At 46.5% G+C, this 19,671-nt stretch overlaps 1 protein-coding gene across 3 annotated transcripts in view; it reads left to right on the forward strand.

The window, feature by feature from the left end:
- Window positions 1–2,277: 2,277 nt before the first annotated feature.
- ASTN2 (astrotactin 2) overlaps window positions 2,278–19,671 on the forward strand; it is a 279,279-nt gene continuing 261,885 nt past the window's right edge. For 2 of the 3 annotated variants that reach the window (XM_087914558.1, XM_087914556.1), the window contains exon 1: window positions 2,280–3,002. In XM_087914558.1, the coding sequence (XP_087770684.1) occupies window positions 2,357–3,002 (646 nt within the window). In that variant the 5' untranslated portion in view covers window positions 2,280–2,356. Of the gene's footprint in view, window positions 3,003–19,671 lie in introns of all 3 variants that reach the window. The other variant, XM_087914557.1, reaches the window with a different exon arrangement.

Here is a 19,671-nt window from a genome sequence, read left to right on the forward strand (position 1 = left end):
TGAAAGTAGAAATCTCCTGAGCTTTTCTGCCTATCCAGCACTTGATATTTCGAAAGGGCAACACTGAACACTGAACTGAAAGTACTTTTGCTCTGAGGCTGCTTGTGATGTCTCACACACTTGCCAGAGTCGGATGGGTTCAGCACACGGTAGCAGCTCCTCCATCCCCTTTGGAAACACACGGTGCCTGTAATATAAACTCAGTTGCCTACAAAATAGCAATGGTAACTCATCCAAAATCTTGCCTGAGGCACATCTCCACGTTCTGATTGCAAAGTCAATTGTCAAACAGGAATGCTTTGCCAAAGGGGAAGAGAGAGAGAGAGAGAGAGAGAGAGAGAGAATGAGGGAGGGGAGAAAGGGAGGGGAGGGACAGAAGAGAGGGAGGAAGAAAGAGGGGAGAGAGGGGGAAGGGAGAGAGAGAATGAGAGAGGGGAGAAAGAGAGAAGGGGAGGGAGGGAAAGAGTGGGAGGAAGAAAGAGGGGTAGAGAGAGGGGAAGAGAGGGAAGAGAGAATGAGGGAGGGGAGAAAGAGAGAAGGGGAGGGAGAGAGAGGGAGGAAGAAAGAGTGGGGAGGGAGGGAAGGTGAGAGACAATAAGGGAGAGTGTGAGATAAGGATGGGAAGAGAAAGAGAGAGGGAGGGAGGGAGGGAAGGAAGGAAAATGAAAGAGGGAGGGAGGGAGAGAGAGAGAGAAATGGGACTGCATCCATCCAAGGCAAGAATTGTGTAAAGGGCAATACAGGTAGTCCTTGACTTACGACCACAATTGAGTCCAAAACTACTACTTTTTTTAAAAGATATATTTTTATTGTTTACATATGAATATATTGAATACAGTGTAACTGTCCTGGCATTCCAATTCCATACCTTTTAAAAAGAAAAAGTGGAAACCGAATAACATACCGTGTATATACTATTTTAAACAGAATTGAGCCCAAAACTTCTGTTGCTAAAGTGAGAATGTTGTTAAGTGAGTTTTGCCCCCTTTTAGGAGTTTTCTTGCCACGTTTGTTAGGCAGATCATTAGGAACATGATTGTTAAGCGAATCTGGTGGCTTCCCCGTTGACTTTGCCTGCCAGAAGGTCGCAAAAGGGACACACACACACACACACACACACACACACACACACACACACACACACGGGACGCTGTGACCATCCTAAGTACGAGCCCCTTGCCAAGTGGCTGGATTTTAATCATCGGGACTGAAAGAGAATCAGAAGAGGGGCCCTCGAAACTCCCTGAGCCTGGTTGTTTTCCTGCAGACATTTCAGTACCCACATTGGTGATGTCATCAGGACCAGCCCTGAGGACATTGCCTAGTTGGGCCCTGAAAAGTCTGCAAGAATCAGAGTATTAAGGACGCTGCAGTTGTTGTGGTTGTTGTTGCTGTTCTTCCTCTTCCTCCTCCTCTTCTTTTTCTTCTTCCTCCTCCTGTTCTTCTTCCTCCTCCTCCTCCTCCTCTTCCTCCTCGTTCTTTCTCCTCCTCCTCCTCTTCTTCCTCCTCCTCCTTTTTCCTCTTCCTCATCTTTTTTCTTCTTCCTCCTCCTCCTTTCTTCTTCTTCTTCTTCTTCTTCTTCTTCTTCTTCTTCTTCTTCTTCTTCTTCTTCTTCTTCTTCTTCTTCTTCTTCTTCCTCCTCCTCCTCCTCCTCTTCATCCTCCTCCTCCTTTTCTTCTTCCTCCTCCTCTTCTTTTTCTTCTTCCTCCTCCTCCTTTTCCTCCTTGTTCTTCCTCCTCCTCCTCTTCTTCTTCTTCCTCCTCTTCTTTTCCTCCTCCTCCTCTTCTCCTCCTCCTCCTCCTCCTTCCCAATCCCCCCTTCCCTTCAATCACGGAAGGTGTTACCTAGTTGGGTAAGGAGACTTCTGCAAGAAGACCACCTAGCCCAGAGTCCCAAGGGCCTCCCTCCCTTCCTCCCGCCCTGCCCCCCCGCCACTCCCTTCAATCCCCGGGGTCACCAAACGCCCGCCAGCAAAACTACCCAGCTCTGAGACCCCCACCCCGAGGACCCCTCCCCTTCCTCTCCCTCTCTCATTCCAACCCCCGTCCCCGCCACCCCTTCTCAGAACCTCCTTGCCCAGCGCGAAGAAGGAAAGGGGGACGGGGAAGAGCGCGGAAAGTTGGCCGCCCCTCCCCGGGCACCTCCGGCGCGCGGCAGCCCCGGCACTGCCGCTCCTCGGCGCCCGGGGCTGGGGTGGGGAGGGGGCGAGTGCGGGTCCTCTCCCCCCACCCGGCAAGGCGGAGCCTGAGCCGGGGAAGAGGCGGAGCGAGACGGGCTCTGCCTAGCGGCTCCTGCTGCGGCGGCGGCGGCTGGTGCTGCTGCTTCTCCTCCTCCTCCTCCTCCGCCTTCCCGCGCCATGGCAGCCCCGCGCGGTTGGCCGCTGCTCCGCCGCCGCCGCTTCCTCCTCTTCCTCCCGGCCGCCGCCGCTTCTTCTTCTTCTTCCTCCTCCTCCTCTTCCTCCTCCTCCTCCTCTTCCTCCTCGTCTTCTTCTTCCCCGGCGCCTTCCGTGCTGCCGCTGCTCCTGCTGCTGGCCAGCGGACCGGGCCCCGTGGCGGCGGTGCAAGCCGAGCCGGGCGGTGGCGGAGGAGATGGAGGTGGTGGAGGAGGAGGAGGAGGAGGAGGAGGAAGCAGAGGGACCGGAGGCGGCGGCGGCGGCGGCGGGGCCAACAGCCGCGGAGGAAGCCGGCCAGCGAACAGCCCTTGCCGGGAGAAAACGGTGACCGTCTCCACCTTGCCGGTGCTGCGGGAAAGCGACCTCGCCTGGAGGAGCGGCGGAGGCGGAGGCGGAGGCGGCCCCTCGGGTGGGTCCGGCGCCTTCCCGTCTTCAGCCTCCGCTGCCGCCGCCGCTGCTGCCGCTGCCGCTGCTGCTCCGGGCTCGGTGCCTCCCGGCGGCGGCGGCGGCGGCGATTCGCGCTTGCTGCTTTTCGTCCGGAGCGAACTGCCGGGGCGCGTGGCGGTGCAAGACGACCTGGATAACACGGAGCTGCCCTTCTTCACTTTGGGTGAGTGAGGGACCCCGAGACGGAGACCGACCCTCCCCACCACCAACACACACACACACACGCACACACACCCCTCCCCGCCTTCCTTCCTCCCGGTTTCTCCCCCTGGGGGACGGGGGTGGGGGAGCTGTGTTTTGGGGAGGGGGAGTCTGTGGTTGCCTAGGCTAGCACTGACCCCCTGTTTGCCTTCCTCCCGGTTTCTTCCCCTCCATCTCTTACTCCTGCGGTGCGTGTTTTGGGGACGGGGTGTCTCTGGCTTCCTGGGCTCGTCGTCAGCCCTTTCCTTCCTTTCTTCCTCCCGGTTGCTCCCCCTACTACGCCTGGGGGCTGTGTTTTGGGGAGGAGGTGTCTGTGGTTTCCTAGGCTCGCGGTGACCTCCTTCCTTCCTTTCCTTTCCTTTCCTTTCCTTTCCTTTCCTTTCCTTTCCCTTCCTTCCTTCCTTCCTTCCTTCCTTTCCTTTCCTTTCCTTTCCTTTCCTTTCCTTTCCCTTCCTTCCTTCCTTCCTTCCTTCCTTCCCTTCCCTTTCCTTTCCGTTTCTTTCCTTCCTGTCCTTTCCTTTCTTTCCTTCCTTCCTCCTTCCTTCCTTCCTTCCTTTTTCCTTCCTTCCTTCCTTCCCTTTCCCCTTCTACTCCGTGTGTGTGTGTGTGTGCGTGTGTGTGTGTTTTGAAGACGGGGTGTTCTGGCTTCCTGGGGTCGTTCTGCCCCCCCGCCCCATCTCTTCTGCTCCTGAGGTGTTTGTGTGTGAGGAGGTGTTTCTGGTTTCCTGGGGTCGTTGTGACTTCCACCCACCCACTCACCCCCGATCCCTTCGCCCGGCGTGCGTCCTTGGATACTTGGTAGCCCAAAAAGAAAAAAAAAACCTTTTTTGGGGTGTGTGTGTGTGAGAAAGAAGGAAAGCCAAGTGCAGCGGTTGCTTTCCCACCAGACGCTCAACAACCCGTGTTATCCCGAAAGCCCCGGGTGGCTGCTTCTTCTCTGCGCCTCGGTCCCGTCCGGTATTTTTATTATTAAATATCTGCGGAGATTCTCCCTCATCTTGGTTAGAGTTGTTTCAAAGGTGCTTTTGCAAAAAGCAAGTTAAACCTGTTTTTTTATATATATATATCCATCGTTGGGGAGGGAGGAAGAACAAGGAGACATTTCGCTTCTCATCCAAGAAGCTTCATCAATTGTGGTCAGTTGGGGAGGGTGTTTTAAATCCCACCCCCCCAGAGGGGTGTGTGTGTGTGTGGCAGGTGCCAGAATCCAACCCTCTTGGTTTTGCAACGCGGGTCGGTCCCGTGTACCATGAAAAAATAAATCAATGCTAAAAGGCGTGAGTGGATGCAGGCAGTGTTTATGTTCTTAGCTTTCCTCTCCCTTCCTTTGGACCCCGCTCCTCCCTTTCCCGCCTTCCCTTCCTCCTCCCTCCTCCTCCCACACTTCTCCCCTGGATTATTCTTCCCTCTTTCTCTCTCCCGCCGCCCCCCCCCCGCCCCTCAATAGGTGTGCATTTCAGTGAGGCGTTGGGGAGGGCTTTCCTACTTGAAAAAAAAGTAAACACGTGTTCTGTGCCCCCCATCCTTCATGGAACCGAGCCCTAGAGATTCAGCAAAGCACAAAAGTTTGTTTTTTTTTAAAGCATGAAACTAACAACGTAGGAAAAAAGAGCAACCGTTATTTCTATTTTTATGTTGGAGTGTGTATGGCCAAATTGATTGCTAAGAAAGTCGCACTGTGTTGAACTGTTTTTTTAATGTTTACTTAATAAAAAACTTAATAAAAAAGTTTTTTTTTAAAAAGACAAACGCGTTCCCCCCGTTTCCTTCCCAAGCATTAAGAAGGTGCCAGGGAATTCTTGTAAAGGTGTATTTTAATTGCTGGTAGGTTCCTCTGGGCTGCAAATTAACCCTCAACCGTTTCCTTGTCTTTGCTAATATTTAATCATACTGGGGCTCCATCCCACTGTGAGGACAGCCAAAAGAGATGTCTCTCTCTTTATGAATTCTGGGGAGGAAATGCAATGATGTGCGACATTTAAAAGCATGGATAGAAGAGGTTGGATGCATACCTGTCCGGGTTTCATGAGAATTCCAAGTAAAAAGAGGAAAACAGAATGGGAAGGAGTCGCTGAATTTAAGCGCCACATTCTTGAATAAGGAAATAAAGTGTCAATAAAGGAGAGTATTTGTGTATGTGTATGTATGTATATGTATATACATATATACATACTTGTTTTCTTAAGTTTTCGCAGGTACTTAGCATTCAGCTCATGAACAAAGCTGAATGCGATACATATATACATACATACATGCATACATACATACATACATACATACATACATACATACATACAAAAGTGAAATACCACTCATGCATCATCACAAAATCTCCAGAACCGTAAAGCTTACAAACTTGAAATTTGGCACATATGCTCCTCTTGGCTTCTAGGGGCTCTCTAAGAAAGGATTTTCAACATGACCATTAGAGCATTAGAATTTCTTATATTATTATTATTAACATGCTCTGATGCTAAGGAGTTCTACTCCCCCTCCCCACCTGAAAAGAAATCTCTTCCAAATGCAAAACACAAGCAGAGGAGAGGAATTTCAGTTTCACAGCAGCACCAAGCAGCTTTAGTCCAGAACAGTTGAGCTAAGCCACGCCCAGGCTCCTTGCTGTCTCCTTGCTCACACAGCAAATACTGTTTCCATTTCCAAACATCCCTCAATTCTCTCACACACTGACAGGACATTAGCCAGATGAATACCGATGGATGCTGGTAGGCAGAGGCAGAATTTCCCCCACCTCCCCTTATTTTCCTCCCCCAAAACTAAGCCGAACCATATAGTTTTGTAGCGAAGCACAGGGATCGAGCTAGCTTGAGAATATTTGAACCCTGAGGTGAAAAGAAGATACCCTGCAAGTTATGGGCTGACCTGTGAGTTGACTGCCCTTCCGTCCCATGAGTAAATCTGCCAAGGATGACAACCAACAGTGCATCCTTGATGGCCCTGCTAGGCGCTGCACAGAATAGCTTCCGTAGTAGTCTAGGTGCCTGGTTCCATTGAATTGTGTCTCTCTTTTGGGCAAAAGAGTTGTGTGCCCTTCCCACCATGTGCAGGGCACATGGCATAGATTGAGAAGCTTCAATATGTCAGAAATGACGGGGCTGCCCTTTGCAAACTGCAAGGAACGGACTTGTGGGTAGAACATGAAAGGGGCAAGAGAAGATTGTGAATTGTGCAGGTCATTAGAATAGAATAGAAAGCTGGAGGTCTTCTAGTCCAGCCCCCAGCTCAAGCAGGAGAACCTATGCCATTTCAGAGAAGTGACTGTGTAGTGTCTTCTTAAAAACCTCCACTGTCCACCCACAATTTTTGGAGGCGAGCTGCTCCACTGGTTAATTGTCCTCACCGTTAGGAAATTCCTCCTTAATTCCACGTCGCTTCTCTCCTTGGTTAGTTTCCATCCATTGTTTCTTGTCTTGCTTTCTGGTGCTTTGGAGAATAAGTTGAAAATAAGTTGAAAAATGGTCTGGGTTTTTTTGGCCGTTTTTAGCCATTTTGGGGGCCGTTTTCAGGCCGTTTTTCCAATGCTCTGGTGCTCCTGAAGACCAGCTGGCCATCATTCATGTGCCCACATAGAGGACTCTGTGTGTCACCTCTGGCACGCATGCCATAGGTTTGCCATCATGGCTCTAGGCTAACCCAAACCCAAATCCTGCAGCCGTTCTTCATATGTTTTAGTCTCCAGGCCTTTGATTCTGTTAGTTCCTCCTCTCAGAACTTTTTCCCAAAGCCTCAGCATATTTTTTGTAACACAGTGACCAAAATTGGTTGCGGTATTCCAGGTGTGCCCTTATTAAGGCTTTATAAAGTGCTACTAATACTTCACTTGATCTTGATTCTGTGCCTCGGTTTACACAACCCAGGATGGTATTAAGGTCAAACCATGGGAGGTTATTCTGGAGGGAGCAGAAGTGATATAAGGAAGGTTGGACAGTATACTAGATGTTACAGATAGTTTTCAACTTACAACAGCGTTTAGTGATGGTTCAGAGTTACAACGGCACTGAAAAAAAAGTGACTTAGGAATGTTTTTCAGTCTTATGACCGTTGCAACATCCCCATGGTCACATGACTTGTATATTCGGATGCTTGACCACTGACTCACATTTATGACGGTTGGCAGTGTCCCAGGGGTCATAGTATCCCTTTTTGCGGCCCGACTAACAACGATAATGCGGAAGCCAGATTCACCTAACAACCGTGTTACTGATTTAACAACAAGTGTTTGCAAAATGGGGCAAAAGTCACTTAACATATGTAAGAAATGCCTCACTTAGCAACACAAATGTTGGGCTCATTTGTGGCCGTAAGTTGAGGGCAATCTGTGTTGGAAGGAGAAGAAAACATTCAACACTTTTTAGCATGTGCAAAATAACTTTGTAGGTCTGAAGATCCTGGAGAAGATCCTATTCTTAATTCTTCTTCTCCTTCTCCTTTTCCTCCTCCTCCTTCTTCCTCTTCTTCCTCCTCCTCCTTCCTCGTCCTTTTTTTTTAAAAAAAGGGGGATTTTTGTGTTATATCACACACACACAAACACACACACACACAATAGGAATGCGCTTCTTTCCATCTTGCATTTCTCAATCATCAACATACCACGGTTCCCTGGGCAGTGTACAAATCAATTATGGCCATGTAATTAAAAATAAAACAATGCAAAGTAATAAAACAGCAATGTAATAAGATATAACAGAGCAACCGCATACTGCCAGAGACAGTTCATGAAATCACCAGCTAACTAGCAGTAGCGATTGTGGTGAAAAGGGAGCAAACCAACTTTGGAATTGAGGTTGCTTTTTTAAGAAAAAGGAGGTGCGGAGGGACCTTTTTTGAAATGGGACCTCAAAGTTTGCCCTGGGAGGTTTTCCAATACAGTTAGTGAGAGAAGTATCCAGTTGGGCAACTCCTTTAGGGATCTCCGATACCTATAGATACCGAACTTTCACGCTGCATTGTAGAAAAAGGCTGTTGAAAGGGAAAAGTCCATTGATATTGGTGGGAGGAGATGAATGCCATAGATAAGAAAGGAACGAGGAACGAAGGTAGAATGAGATGTTAAAGCGAAGAGCACAGAAGCCCACTGCAGAAGAGACCACCTCATCCACCTCTAAGTAAATTATTTAAAATGGCGGAGGAGGAGCAGGAGAAGTCTCTTTGGAGCCCTATTGATCTCGTGGAAGCATTTTTAAAATTATTTATAATTTTGAAAGAAGAGATCTGTCAGTTTCCTCCACGAGGATACCAGTTTAGCTTATAAAGTAGCAGAGGAGGAGGAGGAGGAGAGCACAAAAGTGCTAGATGGAGAAATTAAAGGCAGATGTTGAATATATTTGGGGAACAAGAGGCAGTGTTTGCCATCAGAAGCCGTTCCTTGTACAGGGGGAAAAAAAAATCACAAGAATGTCTGCCAGCAGGATTTGAATTCCTGCCTCATTTGGGAAAGGTGGGAGCAGAAATGCAGGTGCCCCTGTTTTCTTGGGGTTCAAACCAGGTAGCAGCGGTAGCTCTAGTTGTTTGTGAAAGAGAGGGGGGGATATTTCTCTTTAACGGAGCAGGGAGAAACCATGGAGAACGTAATGGTGGAGATGAAGTAACCTTCACGGTGGGCTGGTTCTGTTGGGTGCTTTGTGAGTTTTCAGGATGCTCCAATGATGGTGGTGGAGGTGGTGATGGTGGTGGTGGTGGTGGTGATGAAGGGGATGGAGATAGTGATGGCGAGAATGGTGAAGGGGGTGGAAATGGTGATGAGGATGAAGGGGATGAGGATGAAAGTGATCAGAATGAAGGTGATGGTTGATGAGGAGGAAGGGGATGATGACGAAGGGGATGAGAATGAAGAGGATGCTTGACAATGATGATGATGAAGGTGATGAAGATGTGGATGATGATGAAGGGGATGAGGAAAGTGATGAGAATGAAGGAGATGGTTGATAATGATAGCAATGATGAAGGGGATGATGATGAAGGGGAGGAGAATGAAGGATATGGCTGATAAAGTTGATGATGAAGAAGGTGACGAGAATGAAGGTAACAGAGAGGATGGTGATTTTCAGATGCGACAGTCTATTCTGATTCCTTTGGGATTCCTCTGGAGCTTTGAATTTCCACCTGAAGGTCCCACTCAGAAGTTGAGGGTGGCGTTTGTTTTGCTTGGATGGGAAGAAGAAGAAGACAACCAAGGAAGCATCTCTGGGGTTTTTAACGCCCAGATAAAGTTAGGAAGCTTCTGGGTAGATGAATTCTTGATCTAGAAGACAGGATCCAAAGAATTTGTTTAGCTTAGAACTGGTTGGAGCAATTTGGGATATAACTCTGAAGTCTACCACGTGAAATCTATGGGTATTTTGTTGAGCGTTTATATTTCTAGTTGCCACACGTATTTTGCCTGTTTGTTGACACATTTTGCCTTGTGGGAAACGAAAGTTTGCTTCTTCTGAGCACACTGGGAAGAAGCCATAACATTTCTCTTATTTCTTGTTTTAGCCAATAATTGCTTTTATTAGCAGTTATTTCATCTGCAAGACTTTGCAGCTTTCGAGACACCGCAGTTTGAGGAAAGTCTTGGCGTTTCCTTTGGCAGGATTCCCATAGTTTCCTTGGTAACAAGATGCAAGTGAGTTGGCCACGATAGTTGCCTTTCTGACTAGCCTTCCTTGTGGTGCCCCATCCAGTTCCTAACCAGAGCCATTCCTGTGCGGTTTTTTGGGAGGAGCAAGGATCAGGTGGGGGGCGGAGAAGTTAGTTTAATGTTGCTGTTGTTTTGTGGTGATTTATTCTTTGGTTTCCGTAGTTTTCAATTGAAAGATCATGATGTATTTTCCTCCCTCCCTCCCTCTCTCCTTCCCTCCCTCCCTCTCTCCTTCCCTCCCTCCCTTTCTGCCTTTCTCTCTGCCTTTCTTTTTCTTTCTCCCTTCCCTTGCCTTCTCTACCCTTTCCCTTTCTCTCTCGCTCTCTTTTTCTTTCTTCCATCCTTCCTTCCTCCCCTTTCTGCCTTTCTCTTTCTTTCTCCATTCCCTTCTCTTCCCTTTCTCCCTCTTTCTTTCTTTTTCTTTCTTCCTTCCTCCCTCTCTTCCCCTCCTCTTTCTTTCTTTCTTTCTTTCTTTCTTTCTTTCTTTCTTTCTTTCTTTCTTTCTTTCTTTCTTTCTTTCTTTCTTTCCTTTCTCCCTTCCCTCCCTTCTGGCTTTCCTTCCACCTCCCCTGCTTCTCTCCCTCCTTCCTCCCTCCATTGCTCCTTTCTTTCCTTCCTTCCTTCCTTCCTCCCTCCCTCCCTCCCTTCTTTCCTTTGTTTGCAAGGAGGATTCTTTAGGTCCTATTTCCTATTAGAGTTGGAGCTTTGGAGCATGGGTCTTCCAAACCTTCCTTCCTTCCTTCCTTCCTTCCTTTTCTCTCCCTGACCCATCACACCCCCTTTCCAGTTCATTGCCTCTTGCAAAAAAAGAAAAGATTTATATACCCATATATGGAGCAAACCATGGCATCCTCCACCGAGTGGCAGTGTTTGCAGGTGAGGAGGCTCTGAAAGGGATAGATAAATTAACAAAAAAGAAGGGAAGATGTAACATTTCAGACAGTTGCCAGACAGGTGGCTTTGCTACAACAAATGGTTTGCCTACCTAGAAATGTTCTTCTTACTCGCCATAGCAGGGCTGTCAGGAATCCTCACTTGACTTTCTCGGGCATTTCAGGACTCAAGGTGAAAGGAAGAGAGGCGAACAAGAACCCAAACCTTGTGCCTTTTGCTCTAGTATAGAACATTCCTGCCAGGTCTTGTCAAGATTGTTGCAGTTTCATCACAGCTGACTGGTTATCCCCCACCCCCCACCCCAACACCACCCAGAAAAGGAAAACATTTAAAAGATTGCAACCCAGATGGAGTCTCACATCTTACGACAGAATTGCTGAAGTGAGCTGCTGATCTCTCAGCAAACAAGCTCCAAAATCTTCCTGTGATTTCCTGGCCTGGCTTCCCGCTGCTTCTACTTGAAAACTTGGGCTCAAAGTCAACGGCTCCCGTGAATTTTAGATAATCAGTAGTTGCATGTGTTGCACACAAACGACTGGAAGAGATCTGGCATCATTTGGGGGCAGCCTTGACCCTAAGACTTGCAAAGATTACTCCCAAAGTTCTTTCCGTACGGGCAGTCATTAACCTTAACAGTGATTAACAGAGTTGGAAGGGACCGTGTAGGTCACCTAGACTAACCCCCTACCCGAGAAGGAGACCCTACACCTGTGATGGTGCACCTATGGCACGCATGCCACAGGTGGCACGCAGAGCCATTTACGTGGGCACGTGAGCCCCAGCAAAACAAACCTGCACTGCACATGCGTGTGCCTCCCAGCTAATTTTCAGCCCGTTTGAGGCTGTTTTTGCCCTCCTGGAAGCTCAAGGAAAGCCTCTGCAGCCTCGGGAGGCTGAAAAAGAGGCCTTCCGGAAATACCAGAAGTGCCAAAACGTTTTTAGCCTCCCGAGGCTGCAGAGGCTTTCCTCAAGCCTCCGGGAGAGTGAAAACGGGCCAAAAATCAGCTAAAGGGCGGAGGAAGGGTGTTGCACACGCATGCATAAGGGGGTGGCTGCATTGCATTTGGCACAGCCCAACAAAAAGGGTTGCCATCACTGCCCTACACCATTTCTGACAGTCCTCGGCTTGCGACTACAACGGAGCTCCCAAATTTCTGTCACTAAGCCAGACGGGCACTTCCGTGAGTTTTGTTCCATTTTATAACCTTCCTTTGCCTCTGTTGTTCATTGAATCGCTGCCGTCGTTAAGTGGGACACCTGGTCATTAAGCAAATCCAGCTCCCCCCCCCCTTGGACTTTGTTTGTCAGAAGGTCGCAAATGGGGATCGTGTGACCCTCTGCCGGGACACTGTGACTGTCATAAATGAGTCGGTTGCCACTGAGCGTCTGAATTTTGATTGTTCTGTTTAATGGATGGTTAACTTGTCTTTTCCTTGTTCCACTTGAACTGGACTCGTTAAATAACTCCAGAGAATGACAATTCTTGCCCCCTTTTGATTTTGTGGAGGCACAAAAAGGAAGGAAAAAAGGGGGAACTTCAAAAGCTGTTTTTAATTATCGCCCAAACCTCTGTTTGGAGTTCCAGGGTTGATTTGTGAGGATATTGAGCAGTTCTGATGTATGGTTGCTCTAAAGGAACGATGGAGGGTATTTTGTGAATGATGGCAGCCGATTCCTGTATTTCATCTGCAAGGGAAATGCTTTATGGGTTTCATTCATTAGCCAGACACGTGCCAATTAGTCTGACAAACGATGCCTTCTTATTGGAGTGGTTATGCACAAGGCAGAAAAGAAATCCCCGAGGAAGGAAGGAAGGAAGGAAGGAAGGAAGGAAGGAAGGAAGGAAGAAAGAAGAAAGGGAGAAAGAAAGAAAGAAAGAAAGAAAGAAAGAAAGAAAGAAAGAAAGAAAGAAAGAAAGAAAGAAAGAAAGAAGAAAGGGAGAAAGAAAGAAAGAGAGAGGAAGGGAGGAAGGAAAGAAAGAAGGGAGAAAGAAAGAAAGAGGAGAAAGAAAGAAAGGGAGAAAGAAAGAAAGAGAAAGAAAGAAAGAAAGAAAGAAAGAAAGAAAGAAAGAAAGAAAGAAAGAGGAAGGAAAGAAGAAAGGGAGAAAGAAAGAAAGAGAGAGGAAGGAAGGAAGGAAGGAAAGAAAGAAGGGAGAAAGAAAGAAAGAAAGAAAGAAAGAAAGAAAGAAAGAAAGAAAGGGAGAAAGGGAGAAAGAAAAGAGAAAGGGAAGGGAAGAAGGAAAGAGGGTGGGAAGGAAGGTACGAAAGGAAGGGGGGCAAAGGAAGGAAGGAGATGAAAGGAAATGAGGGAGGGAGAAAGGAAGGGAGAAAGGGAGGGAGGGAGGGAGAAAGGCAGAAAGGAAGGAGGGAGGGAATGTGAAAAAGGGAAAGTGAGAAATTAGAGAAGGAGGGAAGGAATGGAGAGAGGGAGGGAGGAAAATAAAAAAAGGAGAGAGGGAAAGGGAAGAGAGGGAGGGAGGGAGGATATGAAAAGGAAGGAAGGAAGGAAGGAAGGAAGGAAGGAAGGAAGGAAGGAAGGAAGGAAGGAAGAAAAGTGCTTGCTTGATGGAAGATTTTAGAAGTATGGCTGTTAGCTTCCTCAGGTAAACAGCTAGCAAAGATGACAACATTTTATTCCATTGTCAAGCTACATTAAACAGAGGGTCTGAAAGCACAACTCTCCCCATCTCCTTTACTTACCCCTTCCCAGATCAGGGATGGGGTCTCTCTTCTCAGCCTCTTTCCTCACCCCACTACCCCCTGAGATCTATGCTGCCTCTTATCCGATGCTTCCCGATATGCAGTATGTCTGGATCCGATCCCTCAAGGTCATTCCCTCACACCATTGCAGGGAGAATCTGTCTGATGCCCCTTTCTCCAACATTTTTCTCTGTTTTATTTTCATTTTATCCACCTGGTTTCAACCTCGAAGAGCAGCCCTTCCCTTTGAAATGAAAAGCTAGGAATTTCTTAGCCATCTTGTGCATTTAAAATACGCCGCTATTGATTGCCACTAAAATCTCCCGGCCGATCCGCTTATGGGTCTCCTCCATTATCTCTGCTTAATAAGTCGGGGACTATTGAACGGCTTTGTCATTGTCCCAACTGGCTCTTGAGATTTTTCACCGTCGGAAATATCTGAAGCTTTTCCCACTTGTGATTTTAAAACGTAGCTGAACTGATGTCCATTCCGGGCACGGGAAACGGAGTCTCGCTTAACTTCTCTGTAATTTCATCGGCGTTCAGACTCGGCTAGTTAAGCGGTTCTCATGGAAACAAAGATGATTAGGGGACCGGAGGATAAAACATATGATGAACGGTTGCAGGAACTGGGCATGGCTAGTCTAGTGAAGAGAAGGACCAGGGGAGACAGGAGAGCAGCCTTCCAACATTTGAAGGGCTGCCACAGAGAGGAGGAAGGGGTCAAGCTATTTTCCAAAGCACCTGAAGGCCAGATGAGGAATAATGGATGGAAAGTGATCAAGGAGAGATTCAACCTGGAAATAAGGAGGAATTTTCTGACCAATAGGAGACAACCATGTGCAGCAGCAGCCAAAAAAGCCAATGCAATCCTAAATTGCATTAACAGAGGGATACAATCAAGATCAAGTGAGGTACTAATACCACTCTATAAAGCCTTAGTAAGGGCACACCTAGAGTACTGCGTCCAGTTTTGGTCACCACACTATAAAAAAGATGTTGAGGCTCTAGAAAGAGGGCAGAGAAGAGCAACCAGGATGATTAGAGGACTGGAGACTAAAACAGACGATGAACGGTTACAGGAACTGGCATGGCTAGTCTAGGGAAGAGAAGGACCAGGGGAGACAGGAGAGCATCTTCCAATATTTGAGGGGCTGCCACAGAGAGGAGGAAGGGGTCAACCTGTTTTCCAAAGCACCTGAAGGCCAGACGAGGAATAATGGATGGAAACTGATCAAGGAGAGATTCCGCCTGGAAATAAGGAGAAATTTTCTGACAGTGAGAACAATCCACCCATGAAACAGACAAGTTGCCTTCAGAAGTTGTGGGAGCTTCATCACTGGAAGCTTTCAAGAAGAGATTGGACTGTCACCTGTCAGAAACGGTTTAGGGTCTCCTGCTTGGGCAGAGGGTTGGACTAGATGACCTACAAGGTCCCTTCTAGCTCTATTCTGATTGATTGATTCCACCTAGAAATAAAGAGGAATTTCCTGACAGCGCAAACACTCAACCCATGGAACAGAAGTTGCCTTTAGGGTCTCCTGCTTGGGCAGAGGGTTGGACTAGATGACCTACAAGGTCCCTTCCATTCCCAACCATTCAGTCAGAACTGAAGAAGCTTCTCGGATGAGAAGCGAAACGTCTTCAAAGAAAAACAAAGAAAGTCCAGTTGCCTCTTGAAAAAAGCACCTTTGGGTCAAGGATTACCTGTATAATTTCCCATCATCTTTCTTTCCTATTTCCCCCCCCCCGCAAAGTTGAAGCAATGGGATTGTTTACAACAGGGGGAAAAAATAACGTTTTGCAGTCCACACAGGGTCTTTTCTTGGTTCAAGATGTAATGAGCTAAAGATTGATTTTCCAGCTGTGAGACAAACGGTGCAAAGTTATGAAAGTTGTCGAACACTGGAGGATATGTTTAGCCTACTAGGGGATGTCGATGATTGGATGAAGAAAGACATTGAAAAACATTTAGCAGTGGGAAATTCAGTCCCAAAAGTGCTGGTTTCCCCCCTAAATATCTTTCACCTCACAATCAGGAGGCTGTGAGTTCAATCCTAGGCAGATATTTTTCTCTCTGGGCACAGTGAGAATATATCTGCTGAACAAACTCCACATTGGCGACAAGAAAGGCATCCGGCCAATAAACACGCAACTCCATTCAGTTGCCAAGACTCCACCGTGCAAGGGATTATGGGGTCATTAAATGAGGATGATCTTTCAGGTTTAGGGTAATATTTCCAACTTACTTTTGATATCCTATCCTACTTTTGGCAGACTTGATTGCAGCTGGTCCTCAACATATGACAGTTGATGTAGGGACCATTCATGGCACTGGAAAAATTATTACGAAAATCTGATTTTAAAGTGGAATGAAATTAGAATAAAATACAATTTCAAATGAAATTTGGAATACAATAATTTAATATATAGATAAATACAATAAGAGTCCCAAATACAAATTCTTACGAAAAATCTGATAAAAAAACCAATTTAAAATGGAATGGGAATAAAATACAATTCCAAATGAAATTGGAATAAAATATCATTTAAAATGAAATTGGAATACAATGCAATAATTTAATATATAGATAAATGACATATGAGTCCCAGACACAAATTCTTATGAAAAATCTGATTAAAAAAAAACAATTTAAAATGGAATGGGAATAAAATACAATTCCAAATGAAATTGGAATAAAATATCATTTAAAATGGAGTTGGAATACAGTACAGCTTAAAATGAAATTGGAATACAATGCAATAATTTAATATAGAGATAAATGACATATGAGTCCCAGACACAAATTCTTATGAAAAATCTGATAAAAAAAAAAAACAATTTAAAATGGAATGGGAATAAAATACAACTCCAAATGAAATTGGAATAAAATACAGTGTAAAATGAAATTGGAATCCAATACAATAATTCAATATATAGATAAATAAAATATGATCAGATTATATTTCAGTGTCACCCTTACAATCTCCCCCAATCAGTCCCACGTATGCCAAGATATTACAGATTCCAAGCTTCGTTCTCCTTCAGATCCTGAATTAGGGACTGTTTCTTTCTGATGTCACGCCCCTGTTGGAGTCTGATTCTGAGGGGAAGGTTGAGCAGCTGATAGGGAGTGGGAGTGTGGCTCCAGTGGCTGTGGAGGAAACTGGGGAAGGGCACAGTCTGGCTGGCCATTCAGAGGAAGACCCAGGGCCACCTCCCTCTTCATCCTAGGGCAAGCAGGGAGGAACAGATAAGGGAGCAATGTGAGTTACGGGGGTTACGGGCGAGGAAAGGGCCCTGATTCCCTTCATTAGCTGCAGCTGGGAAAACAGGATTTAAAAAGGGTGTTTGCGCACAGCACCTTGCTGGAAGCAAAGCGTGCATTATCTTTGTTTGTCAAGTCTTATCTGGGTTCTGGCGTCCTCCCAACTGTGTGTGTTTCATTATCTTTTGGAAGTCTGCAATTCCTTATCCTGCCCTGTCTCGTTAATTGCTGCAGTGTGGTTTGTGTTGGTTTTTTATTTATAATTTATATGTACTTTGGGTTCAGACTGAATTTCTTCCCTTTAAAAACTGTTCTTGGGAGAGTTTTTTTCTCCAGCCAAAGATAACTAGACATTGCGGGCCAAGTTGGAGCTATTAAAGGGATTTTACCTACTTTTGTGACTTTGTTGCTTTTGTGCCACACCCCTTTGGGTCATCACACCTGAACTTTTAGACCAGAGCTATACAGGTAATCCATGACTTACAACAGTTAGCTTAGTGTCCATTGGAAGTTACAACGGTGCCAAAAAATGGACCGTTTTTCACACTTACGACCATCGCAACGTCCCCGCGATCACGTGATCCAAATTCAAACTGACTCACATTTATGACGGTCATAGCCTCCCGGGGCCACGCAGTCCCCTTTTGCGACCTTCCATAGGGAAGACCGATTCATTTAACAAACCTTGTGTACAGCGAGGATTCACTTCAACGGTGGCTGCAAGAGAGGTCGTAACATGGGGGCAAGGCTCACTGCCTCGCTTAACAACAGAAATGGTGGTCATAAGTCGAGGACCACCCGTATAGATTGACTCTCCCCTCTCCTGCCTTGATCTAGGCTTCCCAAGATCATGAAGCTGACTCCTCATCCCGATAAAATCACTTTTATTTAGGTTAAAGGGAATTCCTCTCCAGCAAAGTCCTGACCAACAGCCAATTTCACAACTACAGACCTTTATCAGGCCGATAGCTTCCGAACGCCACACTGTAGCAGCAATTACTTGGGCAAGAAGTCAGGACCAAATCATCACCCTAATGAACTGAACTAATTGTCTCCTGCAAACACCCCTGCCCTTTCGCTTCTCTTTATTCCCTATGGGAGGGGCCATTCACCATCCAGCTGAGCCTTTACTCCAGAGTCGACCCTTGTTCCTGAATTGTTCCCTTCTCCTGGCAGCTCTGTGCATGCGCACATTGGGAACAGGCTCCAGCTGTTCTTCTTCCTCACTGATCTCCGACTCAGAAGGCAACTGATAACTGTCGGACGGCCCTGACCCCATCTTTGCCTCTGATGCAGAGCCCTTGTCAGAGCCTCCCCCAGACTCCAGGACTGGCCCATGTTCCTGCCCAGCCTCCTCACTGTCCGAGTCTAGTGGGCCACAACATCTCATAAATGTTCTGCAGATGTCTCTTATATCATAAAGTGAACCACAACATCCTGTAAATAGATTGAAAAGCTGACCACTGTCATATTCATTGCCACAACACGATGCCAACTCTGATCTCTGGACCTTTTGTATAAGAAGGTCTTTTACTCTCTCAAATGTATCGTAATTTATCTTGTCGGTCATATTTCCATCCTAGGTTATATGGCATCTTTTTTTAAAAAAAATTATGCAACGCTTGACTGGTTAAGTGTAGCAAGCTTTGACGACACCGTTCGATGTATAGATGTGTTGTGTTTATAAACACACACACGTTTAATAAATCAAGTAAGCAAATCTTTCGTTGGTTTGTACACGGCCTCCATCTGGGGTTTTATATTTGGAAACGTCGTGTGCTGGGCCATAAAACACTGCAAACATTTGTCTTCATTTTGGCTGTTTTTCTTTTCTTCCAATTTGATTGTGGCTGATGGCTATATACAATATTAATGGCTGCCAGAAAAAGTACAAATGGAAACAGCGATAGAAGAGGATGTTTGTAGCTCAGAGTCGAACGGCGGGTGTGGAGTGCTTGGTGCTCTCTGAGATTGGTGGCTTTCATGCAGACGTTTCATGACCCAACTAGGTAACATCAGTGCTAGAAGGGAGTGGTGTTTGTGATAGGAGGAGGAGGAGGAGGAGGAGGAGGAGAAGGAGGAGGAGGAGGAGGAGGAGGAGGAGGAGGAGGAGGAGGAGGAGGAGGAGGAGGAGGAGGAGGAAAACTGGCATCCTTGGTGCCTGAGCTTGGTGGCTTTCTTGCAGACGTTTCATGACCCAACTAGGTAACAGCATCAGTGCTAGAAGGTTTGTGGAGTGGAGGAGGAGGAGGAGGGGTGGAGAAGGAAAAGGAGGAGGAGGAGGAGGACAACTTGGGATTCCTTGTTGCTCTCTTGAGCTTGCTTTTTTTTGCAGACATTTTATGACCCAACTAGGTAACAGCACCAGTTCTAGAAGAGAATATGGTGTGTGGAGTGGAAGAGAAGGAGAAGGGGTGGAGAAGGAAAAAGGGGAAGAAGAGGAGGAGGACAACTTTGGATTCCTTGTTGCTGTGTGAGTTCGCTTTTCTTGCAGACGTTTCATGATCGAACAAGATAACAGCATCAGTGCTGGAGGAGGATGGGCAGTGATACGATTTATTCGCATTTCTCTTTGGTTCACCAAGCATCATAGAGTCAATCTAATAGCTTTTGATGTGCTTCATCTCCTGCTTCAGCAGAGGGCTGGACTAGAAGACCTCCAAGGTCTCTTCCAGCTCTATTCTAGTCTATTTCTGTTCTATTTCTAAAGCTTTCTACATACATTCCCCACCCTCCGTTTAATTTTTTTTAAAAAAAATCTAAAGAGGCCTGACTATGAAACAGAGAAAAAAGTGTTAATTTGGATGTGTTTCAAAAATTGGCCATGTGTGTTTGTTGGCTCTGGCAGCCAAAATATGTCTGTTAATGAATGGAGTTAGGAAAAAAAAATTCAGAAGACTTAATAGAACCTTTCCTGCAGGGATAAAAACAGAATATAAGATGCTTCTCCTGCCTCCAGATTTCTTGGTGGTGGCCTCTAGATTTTGAAGCGCCTTACCCCAGAGAGGAAATAGCCGAGGACAATCTATTTATATAAAAGCAAAATACACATCATCACAAAATCTCCAGGACTGTAATGCCTACAAACTTGAAATTTGGCACATATTGTTCCTCTTGGCTTCTAGGGGC

This window comes from Pseudonaja textilis, chromosome 17 (genome assembly GCF_049901715.1).
Source record: "Pseudonaja textilis isolate UNSWEBS1 chromosome 17, rPseTex1.2, whole genome shotgun sequence".
Lineage (NCBI taxonomy): Eukaryota > Metazoa > Chordata > Lepidosauria > Squamata > Elapidae > Pseudonaja > Pseudonaja textilis.